At 42.7% G+C, this 18626-nt stretch overlaps 2 protein-coding genes across 7 annotated transcripts in view; one reads left to right on the top strand and one right to left on the bottom strand.

The window, feature by feature from the left end:
* The window catches only part of LOC106810077 (trafficking protein particle complex subunit 9-like), a 207241-nt gene that overhangs the window by 13531 nt on the left and 175084 nt on the right, over positions 1-18626 (top strand). For all 5 annotated transcript variants that reach the window (XR_001393953.1, XR_001393956.1, XR_001393950.1 and 2 more), the window contains 3 exons: positions 593-664; positions 2993-3121; positions 4167-4330. Coding sequence is in view for 2 of the 5 variants with exons in the window: in XM_014813362.1 (XP_014668848.1) it covers positions 593-664; positions 2993-3121; positions 4167-4330 (365 nt within the window). In the remaining 3 variants the exon portion in view is untranslated. The remainder of the gene's footprint in view (positions 1-592; positions 665-2992; positions 3122-4166; positions 4331-18626) is intronic.
* LOC106810101 (zinc finger protein 2-like) overlaps positions 6389-18626 on the bottom strand; it is an 18582-nt gene continuing 6344 nt past the window's right edge. Inside the window, exons 1-3 of one of the 2 annotated variants that reach the window (XM_014813377.1) lie at positions 9313-9363; positions 7843-8595; positions 6389-7177 (exon numbers count right to left, since the gene is read on the bottom strand). In XM_014813377.1, the coding sequence (XP_014668863.1) occupies positions 6861-7177; positions 7843-8595; positions 9313-9331 (1089 nt within the window). In that variant the 5' untranslated portion in view covers positions 9332-9363 and the 3' untranslated portion in view covers positions 6389-6860. Of the gene's footprint in view, positions 7178-7842; positions 8596-9312; positions 9364-18626 lie in introns of those variants that run through there. The other variant, XM_014813384.1, reaches the window with a different exon arrangement.

Below are 18626 nucleotides of genomic sequence, written 5' to 3'. Positions count from 1 at the left end.
TACACTTTTTTTGGCCAAGTTATCTTTTTTTTTTAAACACCCATAATTCAAATCCATAAGCTTGCTGGACGAGTTTAAGAGTCTAGACAGGAAAAACTATTGAAATGAACGTAGCAAGAATATGGCTAAATTAGGTGACCTATTCTTCTGTCATCTAGGCTGTCATTTCTATCGCGTGCCGTTTCATTCAACACTCTACCCGCCGAAAAAGACTAGGATCCGATCTTGTCAGTTTTTTAACATTTTAACTCGTTCGTAACACTATTTTAACTCGTTTGTTTTTTGGGTTTAAAAGTGATATTGAATGAGGTGTCTCAAGTTAGCAAGAGGCCAGGGAACCAGAATGAACACTCGGGAAGAGCCGTTTTCGGCCATCTGGGGGGTTTGTAAAACCAAAAATTTTCTTGTACGCTCCGCGCCAACCGATGGTGGCGCTCCGCTCAGATAGTCGTGCCTACAACTTTCAAAATCCTGGCTACGCCCCTGACTACTCTATTAATAATCTACAGTAAGCAGCTAATCTTACGTTGTGAGACTGCAGGATGAGCTACCCAAATAAGATCTAATACTTCAATGATCTTGCTTGTTACAGAAAAACTTGCTTGCCTCAGAGTTCCTCAAAAACGTGCTGTTCATCAACCTGCAGCTTGCTGATGATGAGAAGGTAAGTTTTAGCATCTTTGATTTTAGTTATGAATTGCATGATATGTGTTATATTGTGAATAAAAACAAAAGAGTGTGCAAGGGTAAATTATTTGAAATCCAACGTTCACTGGCCCTAATTTACCTACGAATTAATATGTTTAATTCAACCAACTTGAGCTCAGAATCGTACCAAATGCCAGAGTTGTGCAAGACTCTGTTCTTAGTTGTTGTTGTTCATTGTTAACTCCCCAAGCATGTGCTCTGTGATAAGTGATCAAAATGATGCCATGCAGAAATCTGTGATGCACATTTATATTCTGAATATTTGAAGCTGATATACATGGTAGTATATCAGTATACAACCAGTACAAATTGCTAAAAACTTTGTGTAATGTATAAGTGTAATTCATATATATGCCATCCGTTGTCCTTGTTTGTTGATTGACAGCACTCTATTATATAGTAATCTGTGACTGTTTAGAAACAAGCAAGTGCACCGGATTGTTGAAAGTTGCCTCATACCATTTACAGTAAACACTTCTATAGTCTATGCTTATAAATCCATGATGTAAAACAAGACAGTTTTCATGGGTAAAAATTATTCATATGTGTGAAGCATGTGTGTATTCTGCTTGGAAGAAATAGTTGTTTACTATATTGTAGACGGTTGGCCTCTTGTGTTAAGGATATGAATTAGATAAGTTAAAGATGTTGCCATGAAACAAAGTCCCAGTATGACAATTCATTGGTGTCTGGAGTTTACAATCATTTTACAAAGTTAACACAGTCAGTCCTTGCTTAAAGTTTTCTCAGACAACGTTATTTCGATACAATGACTTTACTCTTTCAATACCCATGATTCTGATAACGTCGTTTTATGACCCATCGATTCGATGTAAAGTTGTTGTCACCCAACACAGTTTTGCTACTATTATGCCGTCTCTAGTACTGCACGGTACAGCAAATATCTATATCGATGTATCTGATGTATACGATTTTATCATCAGATATCTAACAAAATTTACACGTAAGTTGTTAAAAATGGGTGCAATGAATGTATGAGTCTTATCTTTATTGTATTAGTTTATCTTCGCCTGATTATGAGGAAAATTTGATGCGAAAAACAAATTATATGACTGGGGTAAATATTGACTAACCGCTCACTTTTCTATTAGCATAATCATTTTTATCTACTGAGTATTACTATAATTATTACAACAATATGTACAATATATATATATATATATTACATTTTGTTGGGTTCCATTTTAGGCTACCCATCAGAGTACAATACAAAATTATTTTATTATTTCATTAATTAAAAATTTATATAGTTATTTTTTTGAATGTATAATATATATTTTACATGAAAATCCTACTGAATTTATGTACTGTATATGTAATGAACCTGTATTTTCTATGAAAATCCTATTGAATTTGTGTACTGTATATATAGCCTCGTCTACACGACGAACCTTAACTCCACGTTAAGGCCCTATGTAGACGCTTAACTCGAGTTAGCGAATAGTACATAACTCCACGATAGGCGGCAACACTAGTACGATGTACGTACGAACGCACGCACGCACGCACGCACGCACGCACGCACTTATGCACGCACGTGTACGTGCACACGCACGCACGCACGCATGCACGCACGTCTACGTGCACATGCATGCACGCACGCACACACGCACGCACACACGCACGTACGCACGCACGCACACATGCACACACGTGTACCTGCACAAGCACGCACGCATGCACGAACGTGTACCTCCACGCACGCACGCACGCACGCACGCACGTGTACGTGCACACACACGGACGCATGCACGCACGTGTAAGATCACACGCACGCACGCACGCACATGTACGCACGCACGCACGCACGCACGCACGTGTACGTGCACACACACGGACGCATGCACGCACGTGTACGTGCACGCACGCATGCACGCACGTGTAGGTACACACGCACGCACGAACGCGCGTGTACGTACACACCCACTCACGCACGCACGCACACACGCACGTTTACATACGCACGCACGCATGCATAATAAATCGGTAATAATCGCTATCGGGTGTTGTCGTGTAGACACTACATAATCGCTAACTCGAGTTAACGCTTAACTCGGATTAGCTTAACTCGAGTTAAGGTTCGTCGTGTAGACGAGGCTTATGTGTATTTTATCAATTTCCTATCTTGAAAATTGATCACGCTGTTGCTTGTTACAGGAATGTAACCACACTGTTAAGCGAGGACTGGGTTTAATGACAATTTTAAAAGAATACTTTATTTGATATTTTAAAGGTTGTATAGATGGACGTTCATATTTTTCAGATTCAACGATATTGTGCATTGTCTCAGCTTTATAGCCAGATAGGAATGGAGAGAAAAGCAGCATTCTTTAAGCGTGTTGCTGCAATGCAATGTGTCGCACCTCATAATCCTAACCCAGCATGGGCACAGGTATGACACAACTATTGACTACAGTTTTTCCTACAGTAAAACTCGCATAAGTCGGCACTTTTGGGGCCAGAATTTTTGTGCCGACTTAGGCCAAAACAAAATATAGGTGTGGTTACCGTTTCCCGACCGACCATATTTATTCCCAGCGACCCTAAACATTTTATTGTCAATTTTCTTTAAAGTATAAAAAATATGAATTGGACAGTTCCTGCTTCAAAAGGCACATCGCACATCCTTCGGACATGGTTTGTAAATAAAATGTTTCAATAAAATAAAATGTTTTCCCTACCTACCTACCCTATTTTTTTTCAGCATGAAACGGTAACGACACCTATATGTTATGGCCTTACTAAAATGACGATATATGTGTAAGTCGTCACTTTGTCGACTTATGTGTAAGTCACCAAAATAACGACTTATGCATGTATATCGTCATTTTGACGACTTACAAAGCCGGCATTTCGACGAATTGGAGAGTGACTGCATATATATGTTTCTGCGAAAGAATGAGTCATAATTTTACCAGAAATTCGCTGTACATGACTGCATACACTGCGCCATCGGCAATTCTGATGACGACATACAGATAGAATTCTACTGTTGTTTGTATTACATGGGACCTGTCTGAGGGCGACGACTCGTACAAAATGATGGCTTATAAATGACGACGTTGGCGGGGGTTTATTCAGATGGGTTTATCATTAGAGAAAATCGGGACTTTGACTTCCATGACGACTTCAGCGAATTGACGAGTTAGACGATGGCATCTTATGCGAGTTTTACTGTACTATGAAATATCGACGGTGTATTATGAGTAGCTAAAAAGATGAGTGTTAATTTCCATAAACTTATGAACCCCTAGATTAACTGTGATTCTTTAGTGTTACATTTACAACCTTGCTATAGTAAACTTGCAGTCACATTTGATAGCGAATTCTTTAGCATAATGCTATGGAGTTCTTGTACATTCTCTTTTCCCTGTAGCGGATAGAGTTCATAGGTTATTGTTGCAAAAAAAAACCGACGACCTGTGTGCATGTTCTAGTGCTACCATTTGCTGCTTGAGACGCTGAAGGGCTACAAGCTGTCGCTGGATCCAAAGGATGCACCTCGTGGCTGCTCGGTTGGCTGGCCTGTCATACAGATACGACTGCTGCACGAACTCGTCGTCACTGCCAAACGCATGGGAAACACTGCCATCGCCATAAGGTGAGTCTCACTCGCTCACGCAGCCTGCCCGTAAAACAACGCGTCTGTCTGTTTAGGGTAACGTGGTTGTAAAGAAATCCATAAGGTAGGTAGGTAGGTAGGTAGGTAGGTAGGTAGGTAGGTAGGTAGGTAGGTAGGTAGGTAGGGTTTCGGTCATACTAAAAACCACACGATTATTGACTGTAGCTCAAAGTTGCATTTCATAGAATACAATCCTTGTTAGTGGAAATAACGAGGAGAAATCTACTGCACATCTAACCAGAACAGTCATTTTCCATTTTAAATGTGGATTCTACCTGATAATTTAAAGTAAATTAATATTCTAAAGGTATAATTATAATTATTATCACAGTTACTAGTAAAGCTTACAGGTTAAGCTTAACCCAAGTTAAGACTCGTGTAGATGCGCGCAAAATCGTTAACTCGAGTTAAGTGGTGGTGGTGGGTTTGGTGGTTATCAGTACTCGCATACCGCAGTCAACCCCACCTCCTGCTAGCTGCCATTAGCTTAACTCGGGTTAAGACAAACTCCGTGTAGACGATGCGTGTTTCTTAACTCAGGTTAAGGTGACTCCATGTAGACGAGGCTTAAGTGCTAATAAAAATAGACCTGTTGATGTGCTATACGCACCTTGTAGCTACGCCGGTCGGTGCCAGTCGGTAATAGCCGGCTCTGGTGTTGGACGACCGGCACGCAGCTTTAAATAACATCCTTCTGACCGGCACAAAAATGATTGAGTTTGTGTAAAATTACCTTCAAAATAGTGAGCAATCTACAAATAATCACAACTGATACACTTAGAATTAATTTAAAAAACAACTGAGTTTAATCTCAACAATAATTATGCGTAAAATCGTCATCTGATCACATCGTACAGCGCACAGTACATGCAGTATAGCTGGCTAAGCACCATGTTGCTATTATAATAATATATGCAAATGATGCAATCACTGATACGTATTAACCGGCACTAAAGTTGTCCTGGCTACAACCCTGGCTATACGTAATTACTCATTTTGGAATCATTTGTTATTTTGTGGGGGCTTGAATTGTCTATACCATCCTGTCTGCTGGCATGCATAGGCCCTACTCCTCAAGCGGGGGACACACCATGCGAATTTCGCTGCGATCATATCCGCAGCGAAATTCACAGCAAAAATATTCGCACCCGCATGCCATAATTGAGCGGACACACTTCACGCGATCTACTGTCGCCACACGGCTCCAACCATGGCTCCAACAGTCATGTGGTCATGTGATTAGCATACTGATCAATGATTTGCTGCATTATAACATCGGCCGGCTTGATTTTTGCTTCCACGGACACACGATGCGAATTTGTACGCAGCGGTAAAAATCCGCAGCGAAAATATCAAACATGTTTCATTCGGACGAATTTCGGTGCGGATGAAATTCGCAGTTAAATTCGCGCGCGCTTGAGCGGACACACCATGCGAATTTCGCTGTGATTTAACAATTGCTGCAGACGTGCGAAGAAATTCGCATGGCGTGTCCCCCGCTTAAGGCAACCACAACGAGTAATTTGCTATGTCTTGTGTCTTAAATGTCCTTACTCCTGAGCAGCAGACTAGCATCGTCGTAACCCCGATGATAACTTTTTAATGAACCTTGCTAATGTTTGCGTTCTCAAGACTATATTTACCTCCGCCCAACGGAGTTGGAGGAGGTTGTGTTTTCGCTCTCGTGTGCGTGTGTTCGTGTGTTCGCGCGATTGATATTAGCGCGTCAGCCAGCGAGCCTGCGAGCGTGTACATGAGTGTGTTCGTGAGTCGTATGGCGTATGTCGCTTGCGGAGGTATGCACTCTCCGTGAGTGCACTCTGTCTAGTTGACATGTGTGTCATTGATTGTCAATGAGAGTTTTGTGTGTGCAAATACTGAGGGGAGCTTAGTCCAACTGTCCCAGTCCGACCGTGGCACGCGACCGATTATGATTTGTAATGAATCATACATGTTAATCCTATGAGTCTTGTTGACAATATTCTGATACCATGCTCAGAAAACTGATACGATACCACAAACCTGTCTACAAAAAACCACATTAATTACTAAACATTTAGGTTTTATTCGTTTGCTCAATAGTAGATATACATAATGTTTTACGCGTACGAAAGATGAAGATAATATGGAAAATATAACATAAAACATATAAACATCTGATTAGAAATCACATCACATCTCATGGCTACACATATATTGAGATTGCACTATTGCAAAGCATATGACCAGTGCATTTCTATGCACTTGAATATATGGGAATGTGGAATTGCATCCTGTAGGAAGTTGAGATGACCAGATACCTTACATGGGGCATATTGCACGTCATAGAATTTTATATTTGGCCATATCCGAGTTTTGTCATTTTTTGAGCGGTGTCATCATCACTGACTGCAATGAGCATTGTGCGGCTGGGCCTGCACGGGGATGGATCAATCATGCGTGGACCATACCGTGCTCGATACCTACGTAACGTGTGCAGTCATTAAGTATCATTTGCTCCAACTGTGCTCTAGCTGGATTCACGTATTTGCTTTAGCCGGCAGGGTCTTGGGGCGATACCGTGTGCCTTCTCGCGGTGCCTTGCTAGTGCATCGGAGCGAGTGTAACTTCGCGCACAGCGTTTCTCGTTGCACATGTGCGTCCGACGCTGCGACATCGCGTCGTGTGTTGCCTGGTGTTTGGCGAGGTGGTCGCGTCGTGAGAATTTCCTCTTGCAGCTCTCGCACGAGTACGGCTTCTCACGCGTGTGTATTCGCGTGTGGCGCGTAAGTTCCTCCTTTCTGGCAAACTTCTTCTTGCAAGTTGCACAGGGAAATGGTTTCTCCCCTGCAAAGACAGCAATCAAGAGCTCAAGGCTGATGGTTCAACAGGTGTAATACTCGATCCTGTACTACAGAAAAGGCTGCGTTATTTGCAAAATATTTAATAGCTAAAACTACATGTAGACAATCATTTTATATTAAAAATAATATCACAGCATGGCCTGGCCATAATAAAAATATTGTTTGTTTGCCCTCATCCGACTGACCCGCCAAAAAGGGGCCGACTAAAAAAAATTTTTTTATTGATCTTTCCCATTCTTTTTTTTCTTTTTTTTTTACAAATTGTATCACTGTACATTATATAAATCTGCAGGCAATACATTATATCAAGAGCTCATAAATGAGATCTCTATAGAGATCTCTATTATGAGCTCTTGATTATATGTACCAAGAAAAACAAACATTCAACATAAAAGGTATCTCCACACGAGCACACCCGAGCATGTAGGCACCATGCTGAATTTGTAAAAACACCCCCCTCAAAAAAAGCCTACCTACCTACCCAAACTTTTCAGCCTGGGTCAGGTGAGGGCAAACAAAGATGTTTTTAATTGTGTCCTGACATTATACAGCTGTATAGCCTTGTGGCATGAGAAATGTAGCCACCTTTTCGATAAATAATTATAGCAGGGTATTAGCGTATTCTTGTAATAAATATGTATTGTGTACCTGTATGGCTCCTTAGGTGCCCTTCAAGTTGACCTCGATTACAGCACGTTGTCGCACACTGTGAGCATGCAAACCTTTTCTTTTGATGCACCTTTCCTTTTCCTTCTGGTTTAGCCAAAGGTTCTGATATTGGAGGTTCGGGCAATGCAATTTCCAAATGCATGCGATTACTACTTTCTTCTCTACTCTCTATTTTCACATTGTTTATCCGCTGTTCATCGAAATGTCTTCTCATTAGAGCTTTTTTTGGTCCCCTATATTGTTGCAGCAATGTTTCTGGTACTCTTGATTGAAGATCGTCTGGCGGAGGTGTGACAGTGTTCGCTATCGCGTGCCGTCTTTGGCAATCGGCATAGGTGAATATTCCACTCTCGAAGTCACTCACATCCTCATAGGGCTCAGACGTGTGTGTCGAGGGAGTGGGTGGCAACTCGATGTTCTCTCGATGTGTTGGTAACCAGCTGTTGGTTTTTCCGTCGTGTACGGCGTACGTGACGTCCGAGGCATCTTCCGTCGACATGTCCACCTCCTCGGGTGACGTTCTCAACGGTCGAAGCCCACCCATGTGCGCATTCGCTGTGTCATATGTGTCATCCCAAAACCAGCCGTAGCTGCTCTCGCCGGCCATGCAGTTGCAGGCGGGCACGGCCGGTGGCACCTCGTAGCAACATGGGTGGAGCGCACTGGTTTTCACTGGCTGTGCTGGTAGCATTGCGTAGTACTGTTCAGTGTGTATCTGTGCCGTCTCTGCGTCTGAAAGTGATAAAGTCAAACGTGATGCTCTGCTAGGGATGAAAAATAACAGCCACCAACAAAGCGTGTTGATGTCTGCTTCTTTCTGCCACGTGGCAGCAGCTGGTTTTGAGGCCTGTCAACAAACATGACTATTAGTAGACACGAGCTGCAGTAGATTTATATACATGCATCGATACTAATCCATTATTCCCATCAGTCATAACACATTTGTGAGTATTCGTGTTAATGTTAAATCACACTTATTAGAGCATGCTCATCCTGCTTAATGTCAAAACATCATCTAGCACTTACGGGCTAACGACAAGTGTGAACTAAAAAGCACCAATATTAATCTAGACGTTATTCAATGCACTTCGTTCTTGCATCATCACTGTGGTGATAACGCTAGAGCAGCGGAGGGAAATGCCATCTGATAGCAGCGCGCACATAACGCGCCGTCTTCGTAGTCTTCGCAAGTCGTTAATCAATTACACAAAGAACACGTTAAGAATAGATGCGCTGGACTCAGCCACAGAGATATTTCAGTCACTTCACGGCGTCGGTCGCACGCACGCACGTACGCACGCACATGCACACACAGACGCACGCACGCACGAACGCACGCACGCACGCACACGCACACAGACGCACGCACACACACGAATTTTGATCTCTGTTGTGAGCCGAGTAGCACACGAATCATGCCGTAACAAATAATAATAACTACTCGCTTACTTTGCAAAACCGTTTGCATGCTCGAAGATGATGCAGTTACCAAGTTGCTGCTAGCTGGAACTTACTACCATGGCCCATAACAACTCGGTTCGCAGCTTTTGAAGGCAGACAAACAGCCTCGGGGGAATAACCCGTAAAGGTAAAGTACCGTAAATGTGCAGGTTATTTCCCGTAGTGTTTATTTCCCCTCGGTTTAGGGGGAATGTACCGCTACTACACTGTTGACTCAGACAATCAAGGACAGACACGTAGCAGAGTAGCGGATGTTGGAGATATAATCTCCTGTTATCAGCTGTGTAGTATTTCGTCATAGTAGATTAATAGCCTAATAGTAGATCTAAACTTCGTGGGTCGTACGTGATAATTTTTATTGTAATTACCACGTAGGCCTATTGTATTACATATTAGGATTATTGCATTATGACTTCTATCTCTATCGCTATGACATCTCAGGCTACAACCTTTTATGGGTCTAATAAGGTGGTATATAGCACGGCAGCTTCTAATATAGAGAGGAATTTCGTGAATGCTATTTTGGTAGTGTGGTAACAGGGAAAATATACAAATGTACTCTTCCAGACGTCATGATAAACATTAAAAAATATTATACGTACAAAGAAACGATTTAAACGGACAGGTAAAAAGGAATAGGTGCCGTTAAATTACTAGTAGAGTTTTTTAACATTTTTTTTGTACGAAAGGGTGAGTTGGGGAGTAATAGTGTGAGTGTGAAAGCCACGCAGGGCACATAAGGCACGCGGGCCAGCTCAAGTATGTTATTTTATGTTACAAGCAGGATAAACATTACAGGTTCTAACATAAATATGTTGCTGAAGACTCGTGCTGTTAATACACTGGGTGTCACAATTAACGACTTAATCGTACATGCAGAATGTCATCCACGCGAGGGGAATAACTGCCATAACGGGGAACTATGAAAGGGTATTCCCCCAAGAGTATGTGCACCCATGTAATGCACAATCAGCAATGATATAGCATGAAATAACTGTTAAAACTGATACGACGGCGGCCCAACGTCTCGCTGATGCGACTTTTATATTAAAGTTCGTCTCGTTTGCATATCCGTATGTGTGCGTGCGTTAGTTCGTGCATGCGTCTGAGATTTAGTGAGTGTTTGAATGAAAGTGAGTGAGTGGGTGAGCGGGTGAGCGGATGAGTGAGTGAGTGAGTGACTGAGTGAGTGACTGAGTGAGTGAGTGTGTGGGTTTTAGTTGGGTGGTTGGTCAGGTGGATGAGTGAGTGAGTGAGTGAGTGAGTGGGTTTTAGTTGGGTGGTTGGTCAGGTGGATGAGTGAGCGAGTGAGCGAGCGTTGCACGTGTGTTGCATGTGTAAATGCTAAATACTTTTGTGTGAGCTAACTAAAATTGTTTATTCAGATAACAAATGCGCATGTAAATTCACCCAGTGAGCAGAGGTAGATAGTGTTTTTAATACAAAACATTATTGCCCTTACCGTTCAGAAGCAAATAAGTGACGCACAATCGTTCCGATTGTAGCAAGTGCCTTTTCAAACACCCGATCACACTCATGTACATCCGCTGGCTAGTAACAATTTGTTGTGATGCTGTCATAAGGCAGCATTCGTGCATACCCTTCAATGAGGGGAATAGCATTTATACGGACTAACAGAATATTTGCAGCCATACAGCATGTCGAACGCAATCATTGCGCAATAACATCTCGTGAAGGAATTCTTTGTAGCGAAGCTAAATTCACGTTCGAACTGGCCTCGAATGTGCTATTACGAACTAAAATGTAGATAGGTATTGAAGACATATCGACGCTCTTCATGGAAATCCTGTTTTTGCTTTTTCCGAAATCAGTACTGTTCACACAACCAAATTCCCCCCTTGCCTGTAAAAGATTTCATCATTTCGAAGAAAAAGTTACGATCTGCCTTTCCAAGTATTCGAGCCGGTAAACGTTTTCAAGGCGTGTCTATGAATACGCTAATATAATCTAAAAGTGACGAGATGTTTAAACAAGGGATTTGATGGTATATATCGGCGACGCAGAGGTGTAATTGCTGGGGGTTGAAAAAAACTGAAACGACAGCCCGGGGGTCTTGGGGCTGGCTAGTATAGTCTCCAGAAACTGCCGGGGCCTTAGGGGATCGCATATAGGCCCCCAGAAGCTCTAGGGGCAAGGAAGCATTTTCCTGCAATCTGAGCCATTTCCTGGCATCTAGAATTAACTTTGAAATCACAATGAACATTAATTTTGTAATATTTAACTTATTAGCTAATCTAAAGACACTACAACTGTATGTATTGTATATCAAACATGACAGCCTTTAACAGAGAACTCTTGTAATCACCACCTGTAAACCTGTAACCTGTAAACGATTGAACCATATTTAACATTGGTAGTACATAATAAGCATCGTCTACATGAGGAAATTTGTCTCGGGTTAAGCGTCTATACGAGGTCATAACTCGATCGGGTTAGCTTAACCCCGCGGGATGAGGGGGTGGATACCGCAGTCAACCCCGCCTCCCGCTAGCTTCCGTTAGCTTAACTCGGGTTAAGACAAACTCCGTGTAGACGATGCGTGTTTCTTAACTCGGGTTAAGTGTTAACTCGGGTTAGCTTACTCGGGTTAAGGTGACTCTGCCCAGGTGCGTTGGGAGAACACACACCCCCAGGTAATTGGTTTCACACAAGGCTTCATAAATGATAAATGTGCACTGTATGTAGTCCATGGTGTTTGACTTCAACGCTGAAGATTTCTCAAATTCGTACCAAATACCGTGCATTTCAGTTTAGCGTTTTTAGGAATTAAAGATCGAGAAGAAGAGAAAATGTTTTAAGAAAAACCATTTCGAAATATGTGCTAAACAAAGGAATTGCGAGGTTTGGCTGTCACTGGCTGTAAAAACTTCGCGATAATATGCCCATGTGCTTGATGCGCCATGTATATACGCAGACACAGTCATGAACACTTAGGTTAGCATGGGTCATGTAAACTCACACTCACAGTGGGTCTAGAGAGGGTTATGACCGTTATGTACGCACACAGTGGGTATATGGAGGCTTATGTATGAACACAGCGGGTATATGGAGGCTTATGTACGCACACAGTGGGTATAGAGAGGCTTATGTATGAACACCGTGGGTATATGGAGGCTTATGTATGCACACAGCGGGTATAGAGAGGCTTATGTATGAACACCGTGGGTATAGGGAGGCTTATGCCCGGAGTCAATTGGAAACCACTGGACTTATCCCAGAAGCTTGCCGCTGGCAAAACGGCAAGTCCCTCCCTGGCTGTCGTCAGGTTTCGAATCAGGCAATTCTCAACGTCCTAAAGGACGTGTAACTATGGAACTACGTGATTCAGTAGCACATTGATAGCGAGGACCCATTTCCACGAATTGTTTCTTCTTTTTTTCTTTGTTTAGTTTGTCACATTCGCAGGCGTACTAGTGCACGTGTGCATTTGTCCACGTATTGCGACATCATTATCATTCGATCATCGTAGTTGTTGGGTTTCCACTAGAATTTCTCCGCCAGAAAGCCAGATCGCCAGAAATCGATCATTAAACCTGTATATTAGGAATAATCTAAGGCGTATACCGAGCGTCTATTCGGTTACCAACAGTCTGTTATAATGCTAATGCGTGTTTGTACTTGAATTTGAACTGATAAGCTGCTGGGTAACTTTTGCATGCCCACGACTTTTCCGCGCAGACTTTACGCAGGGGCGAAGTCGGGCTGTTACGCTGACGAAAATGTGACTAAGCGCTCGCGAGTACTCAATATTGTCATGTTGCAGTTACGCGCAGAAACTGAGCGTTTACATACCGTCGTATATACCGTATACTGTATACGCTGCATATTTCGCTGGGGTTTAATTTTCGCGAATTTCGCGAACGCGTTCCCGACCGCGAAAATAACAACACGCGAATAATTCATACCGAATAAGTCTGAATTCGCGAAAATATCTGTACGTAATGAAAAATATGTCGTATACAGTATTCGTTTGATTACATATTGACATGGTGTCTGGGACGTGCATGGTAGCGTATTCGGTTGAACGGTGGTGCCAATTGTTGAAGAATCAGCTCAGTGCTTCTTCACACGAGTATGATACGGATCTGTGCTCGCTGCTACACCTTATTTCCATGACAGCGTGATTTTACACATTACACGGCTGAGAGAAAACGCACAAAAACGCGAGTATAAACACTGGAAAACACTTGAATGTTTTTTCAATGAAGACTTGATTTGCTACCTCGAGGGCCCGCAGTTGTCACGCCTATGTTTAACGGCAGCTGCTGTTCTGTAATTCGGTCGTAAATAAATGCATTTTGTGTACTGTCTCTCAGCCGCGCATTACATCATCATCTATTTTTGGAAAGTGACCATTCATTATGATGACATCAGAACATCACGTCATCAGCCGATATCGTGAGATTATCCGCGCTTGAACCATGTATCATATCAGAATTCACCATGCCATGCTCTAGTAAAGAAATATTAGGATAAAGGATGTACGTTAGTGGACGTATGGTAAAGTTTGCTGTCTAAATATGTGGTGAAATATTGTTTATCAGTCTTGAAGGTTTGGTATTTATATTTTATCATACAACGTTTATATTCGTAGTAATCTATGCTAGTAGTCGCGTTATCTACTTTACACTTGTTGCTATCAATTTCATATTCTTCTAACAAAAAATTGCTCTGCGGCACTTGTTCTTCTTTCAAAGCCAAAGTGGGCCAGAGCCGATAGGCAATTTTTGCATGTATTAGATGGTGCCAGAGTGCAGCAAAAAATTCGTCTACCCCTGCACTTAGCATACGTAGACGGACGCACGTACGCACGCCCGTACCTACTTATACAGGCAGCCAAGCACGCAAGCACATAGCTAGCTGTAGTACTACGAAGCACACAAATACGCACACACGTGCGTATACAGTAACATGTATGAACGCACGCAGTCACACACCGACGCACGTACGTACGCACGCAGGCCGGCACAGACATTTCTATGGGTGCATGTATGTGTTTGTATGTGTGTGTGCGTCGCTGAGTGCATGCGTCAGTGTCTTTAAAATGTTCATTAGGAACAATTTTTGAGAAGTCAAAAAAATCCGTTTCCTCAACAAAATCATTTTTTAGCCTTGCCACAAGTCATGGCGCAAGATAAGTATGTCATCTAACATGCACAATTCACAGATCATATCAGGAGCTATTCACCTATTGACAATATTTGTGATTATTACGTCGTCATTGTTTGTATATAGGTGAACATTTCTATTTACATGAATAGAGGCGTATTATTTCCGCATGTATTATTATAAAATCCAGCTTATGTATCCGCTGCAGCTGCCGCTCGTTACATGAAGCCGCTGACGCATAATAAAATACAATTCATAATAAAACTTATACAACACAGTGTAGAAGTAGAAGGTGTTAACACTTTTATTGATATTTTCATTGAACGTGCAAAGAACAGCAGCTCAATGCAGCTGAGCTGTTTCATTGTATTCCCGGTAAAATTATCGACTGCTCGCTGGCAGCTATGGAATCGTGCGCCGGCCTATGCATTCGGCGCACGGATCCATAGCTGCCAGCGCTGCATACTGTCGTAGGACTTTCCCGCGGTCGCGTGCGCCTTGCCGCGGAATTGTGCGCAAGATCTGTTCACAGCGCTTCGGATCAACACCTCCTTTCGGCAACGCTTTTCTAGTATCCCGTCTCATCTGGTTGAGGCTGGGTTTAGCTGTGTGCACTTGTGTGTTAGGTTGGGGGGGGGAATACACATAATTGTGTGGGTGAATGTAGATGTAATTATGTGAGGGGAGAGGGCGAATATGAATATCTTTTTGACGTGTTGGTTGTGCAGCCTTAAAATACAAACTTTTTAAATTTCCAACGATTTGTTAGCATGCACGAATGAAGAAAATATGATTGGTGTATTGTAATGAAATTTACGCAGGACCTCGTAACATTACAATACCTACAATATGACCCCATGTTATGAAAGTAATGCATTAAAAAAAGTTCAAAGTGTGATATTCCATACCATTAATCCCAGTTGTCCGACTGACTTCCATTTTATAATTTTAGATGCGTTCATACATAGTATTTTTCCGCCAAAAGAAATAGGTAATTCACCGATTTCCCCTAATGTAAGAACAATTATGAATGTCATCTAACTTTTTCCAACATGTGCTGACTATTTAATTATATAACACAAGGAAGAGAGTTTATAATAAAAATTACTAAATTTGTTCTGGAGTGCACTATTCGCAGGGCACTGATTGCAGAAACACCTCCATTCCATACACATCAGAAGTAGATAATAGGGAGTTCCCTATTATCTACTTCTGATACACATGGAACATAAGGGTGTTTCAAGGAATCGAAGGTCAGGAACATTAAACATTAAGGCCCCTGCACACGGTGAGGTTTGTACTGAAGCAGGAACCTCACACCCCCGCACACGCTGAATTTTCAGCCTAGCGTGACCAAAATTTGCGGGTGCCACTGTCTAGTGCACGTGTGCACGAAGCAGTCACTGGAGCGGGTGAACGGCTAAACCAATCAAAATGCACCACTTCTGGGTGAGAACCAATAAAAAATGCACTGCCACTGAGTTTCGTGCTCAGCAAGAGTCTCATACCCCTGCACACACTGTTTTTAGCCTCACGAGACCAAAATGATCAAACACGACAGATATTTTCCTCCCTGCTCCTCCACGCTCCCTGCTCACTACGAACCTCACGCTCCCTGCTCACCACGAACCTCACGCTCCCTGCTCACCACGAACCTCACGCTCCCTGCTCACCACGAACCTCACGCTCCCTGCTCACCACGAACCTCACGCTCACTGCTCACCACGAACCTCACGTGTGGTGTGTGTGTGTGTGTGTGTGGGTGGTGCCGTGCGTCGTGTGTGGCTGCGTGCGTGCGTGCGTGTGTGTGTGCGCGCGCGTCTGTGTGTGTGCTTGCATGCGTGCGTGCGTGTGCATATAAGAGAGAATTAAACAATGCGAGAGATGGAGAGAGGGAGAGAAAGAGATAGAGGGACAGAGATAGCATAGGGCAACGTAACGGGGAGAGGAAGATGGAGAAGAGAGTGTGGGAGGGCATGATGGCAAAAAACGTGTACGAAGTCAGATTTGTATACTAATTTACATTTGCTAGTTTTGCATTCTGTACAAGTGTTTATTTCCAAGTCATGTATATTTTACACGTCTAATGTTATTCAACCAGCAGCTTGTTAAGGTTTAGAGTCTAGACAATTCACATTTCTTTACACAATTATTTTTGCACATTATGTTATCACCAGCCTCGGCATCGGCATCGAAAGCAATCACACGCTATGATTGGTGAAGAACTACTCTGTACACGCCCACAACACTCGACGCCTGACACCTGTGTGGCTATCAGCTCTCATGCACCAACCCAGCACAACAGAGCTTGTCCGAACATGCCTCCTCAGTGACCTACTTCAGACACTGCCTGATCGCGCGCGCACACAGTGTGTGTGAGATTTACAGTGAACGGTCGCGTGTCGCAGTGAACAGTTTTTAACAGTGAACAGTCGCGTGGACGAAAGCGAAGGCATCAAAAAGTCGCCCACAAAACTGTAGCGATCTTGCCGGTAGAAACTACGTAAGTGTTTTTGTTTTCTAGCTTGTTTTTGTACATAGCAGCCACAATATAAATTTCCATTGAAAGGGTTACAGACCCAACGTAACTCATAATTATAGTAGGCTAGATAGCATTCCTATCAGCTAACTAACGAACACCATTTCACCAATTATTTGCATTCCACCAGCAGTCTATTTTTTGTTAGAAGAATATGAAATTGATAGCAACAAGTGTAAAGTAGATAACGCGACTACTAGCATAGATTACTACGAATATAAACGTTGTATGATAAAATATAAATACCAAACCTTCAAGACTGATAAACAATATTTCACCACATATTTAGACAGCAAACTTTACCATACGTCCACTAACGTACATCCTTTATCCTAATATTTCTTTACTAGAGCATGGCATGGTGAATTCTGATATGATACATGGTTCAAGCGCGGATAATCTCACCGAATATCGGCTGATGACGTGATGTTCTGATGTCATCATAATGAATGGTCACTTTCGCCAAAATAGATGATGATGTAATGCGCGGCTGAGAGACAGTACAAAATGCATTTATTTACGACCGAATTACAAGACAGGCAGCTGCCGTTAACATAGGCGTGACAACTGGCGGGCCCTCGAGGTAGCAATCAAGTCTTCATTGAAAAAACATTCAAGTGTTTTCCAGTGTTTTATACTCGCGTTTTTGTGCGTTTTCTCTCAGCCGTGTAATGTGTAAAATCACGCTGTCATGGAAATAAGGTGTAGCAGCGAGCACAGATCCGTATCATACTCGTGTGAAGAAGCACTTCAACAATTGGCACCACCGTTCAACCGAATACGTCCAGACACCATGTCAATATGTAATCAAACGAATACTGTATACGACATATTTTTCATTACGTACCAGATATTTTCGCGAATTCAAGACTTATTGCGTATGAATTATTCGCGTGTTTGTTATTTTCGCGGTCGGGAACGCGTTCGCGAAATTCGCGAAAAATTAAACCCCAGCGAAATATCAGCGTATAACAGTATACGGTATATACGACGGTATGTAAACGCTCAGTTTCTGCGCGTAACTGGCAACATGACAATATTGAGTACTCGCGAGCGCTTAGTCACATTTTCGTCAGCGACAGCGTAACAGCCCGACTTCGCCCCTGCGTAAAGTCTGCGCGGAAAAGTCGTGGGCATGCAAAAGTTACCCAGCAGCTTATCAGTTTCACTTCAAGTACAAACACAGCATTAGCATTATAACAGACTGTTGGTAACCGAATAGACGCTCGTATACGCCTTAGATAATATACAGGTTTAATGATCGATTCTGGCGATCTGGCTTTCTGGCGGAGAAATTCTAGTGAAACCCAACAACTACGATGATCGAATGATAATGATTCGCATACGTGGACAAATGCACACGTGCACTAGTACGCCTGCGAATGTGACAAACTACAACAAAGAAAAAAAGAAGAAACAATTCGTGAAATGGTCCTCGCTATCATGTGTGCTACTGAATACGATCTAGTTCCATAGTTACACGTCTTTAGGACGTTGAGAATTGCCTGATTCGAAACCTGACGACAGCCAGGGAGGGACTTGCCGTTTTGCCAGCGCAAGCTTCTTGGATAAGTCCAGTGGTTTCCCAATTGACTCCGGCATAAGCCTCCCTATACCCACGGTGTTCATACAT

The sequence above is a fragment of the Priapulus caudatus genome, unplaced genomic scaffold, assembly GCF_000485595.1.
Source record: "Priapulus caudatus unplaced genomic scaffold, Priapulus_caudatus-5.0.1 Scaffold16, whole genome shotgun sequence".
Taxonomy (NCBI): Eukaryota; Metazoa; Priapulida; class Priapulimorpha; order Priapulimorphida; family Priapulidae; genus Priapulus; species Priapulus caudatus.
Note: the sequence above shows the minus strand (reverse complement) of the source record. Positions and strands in the feature narration are given on the sequence as shown.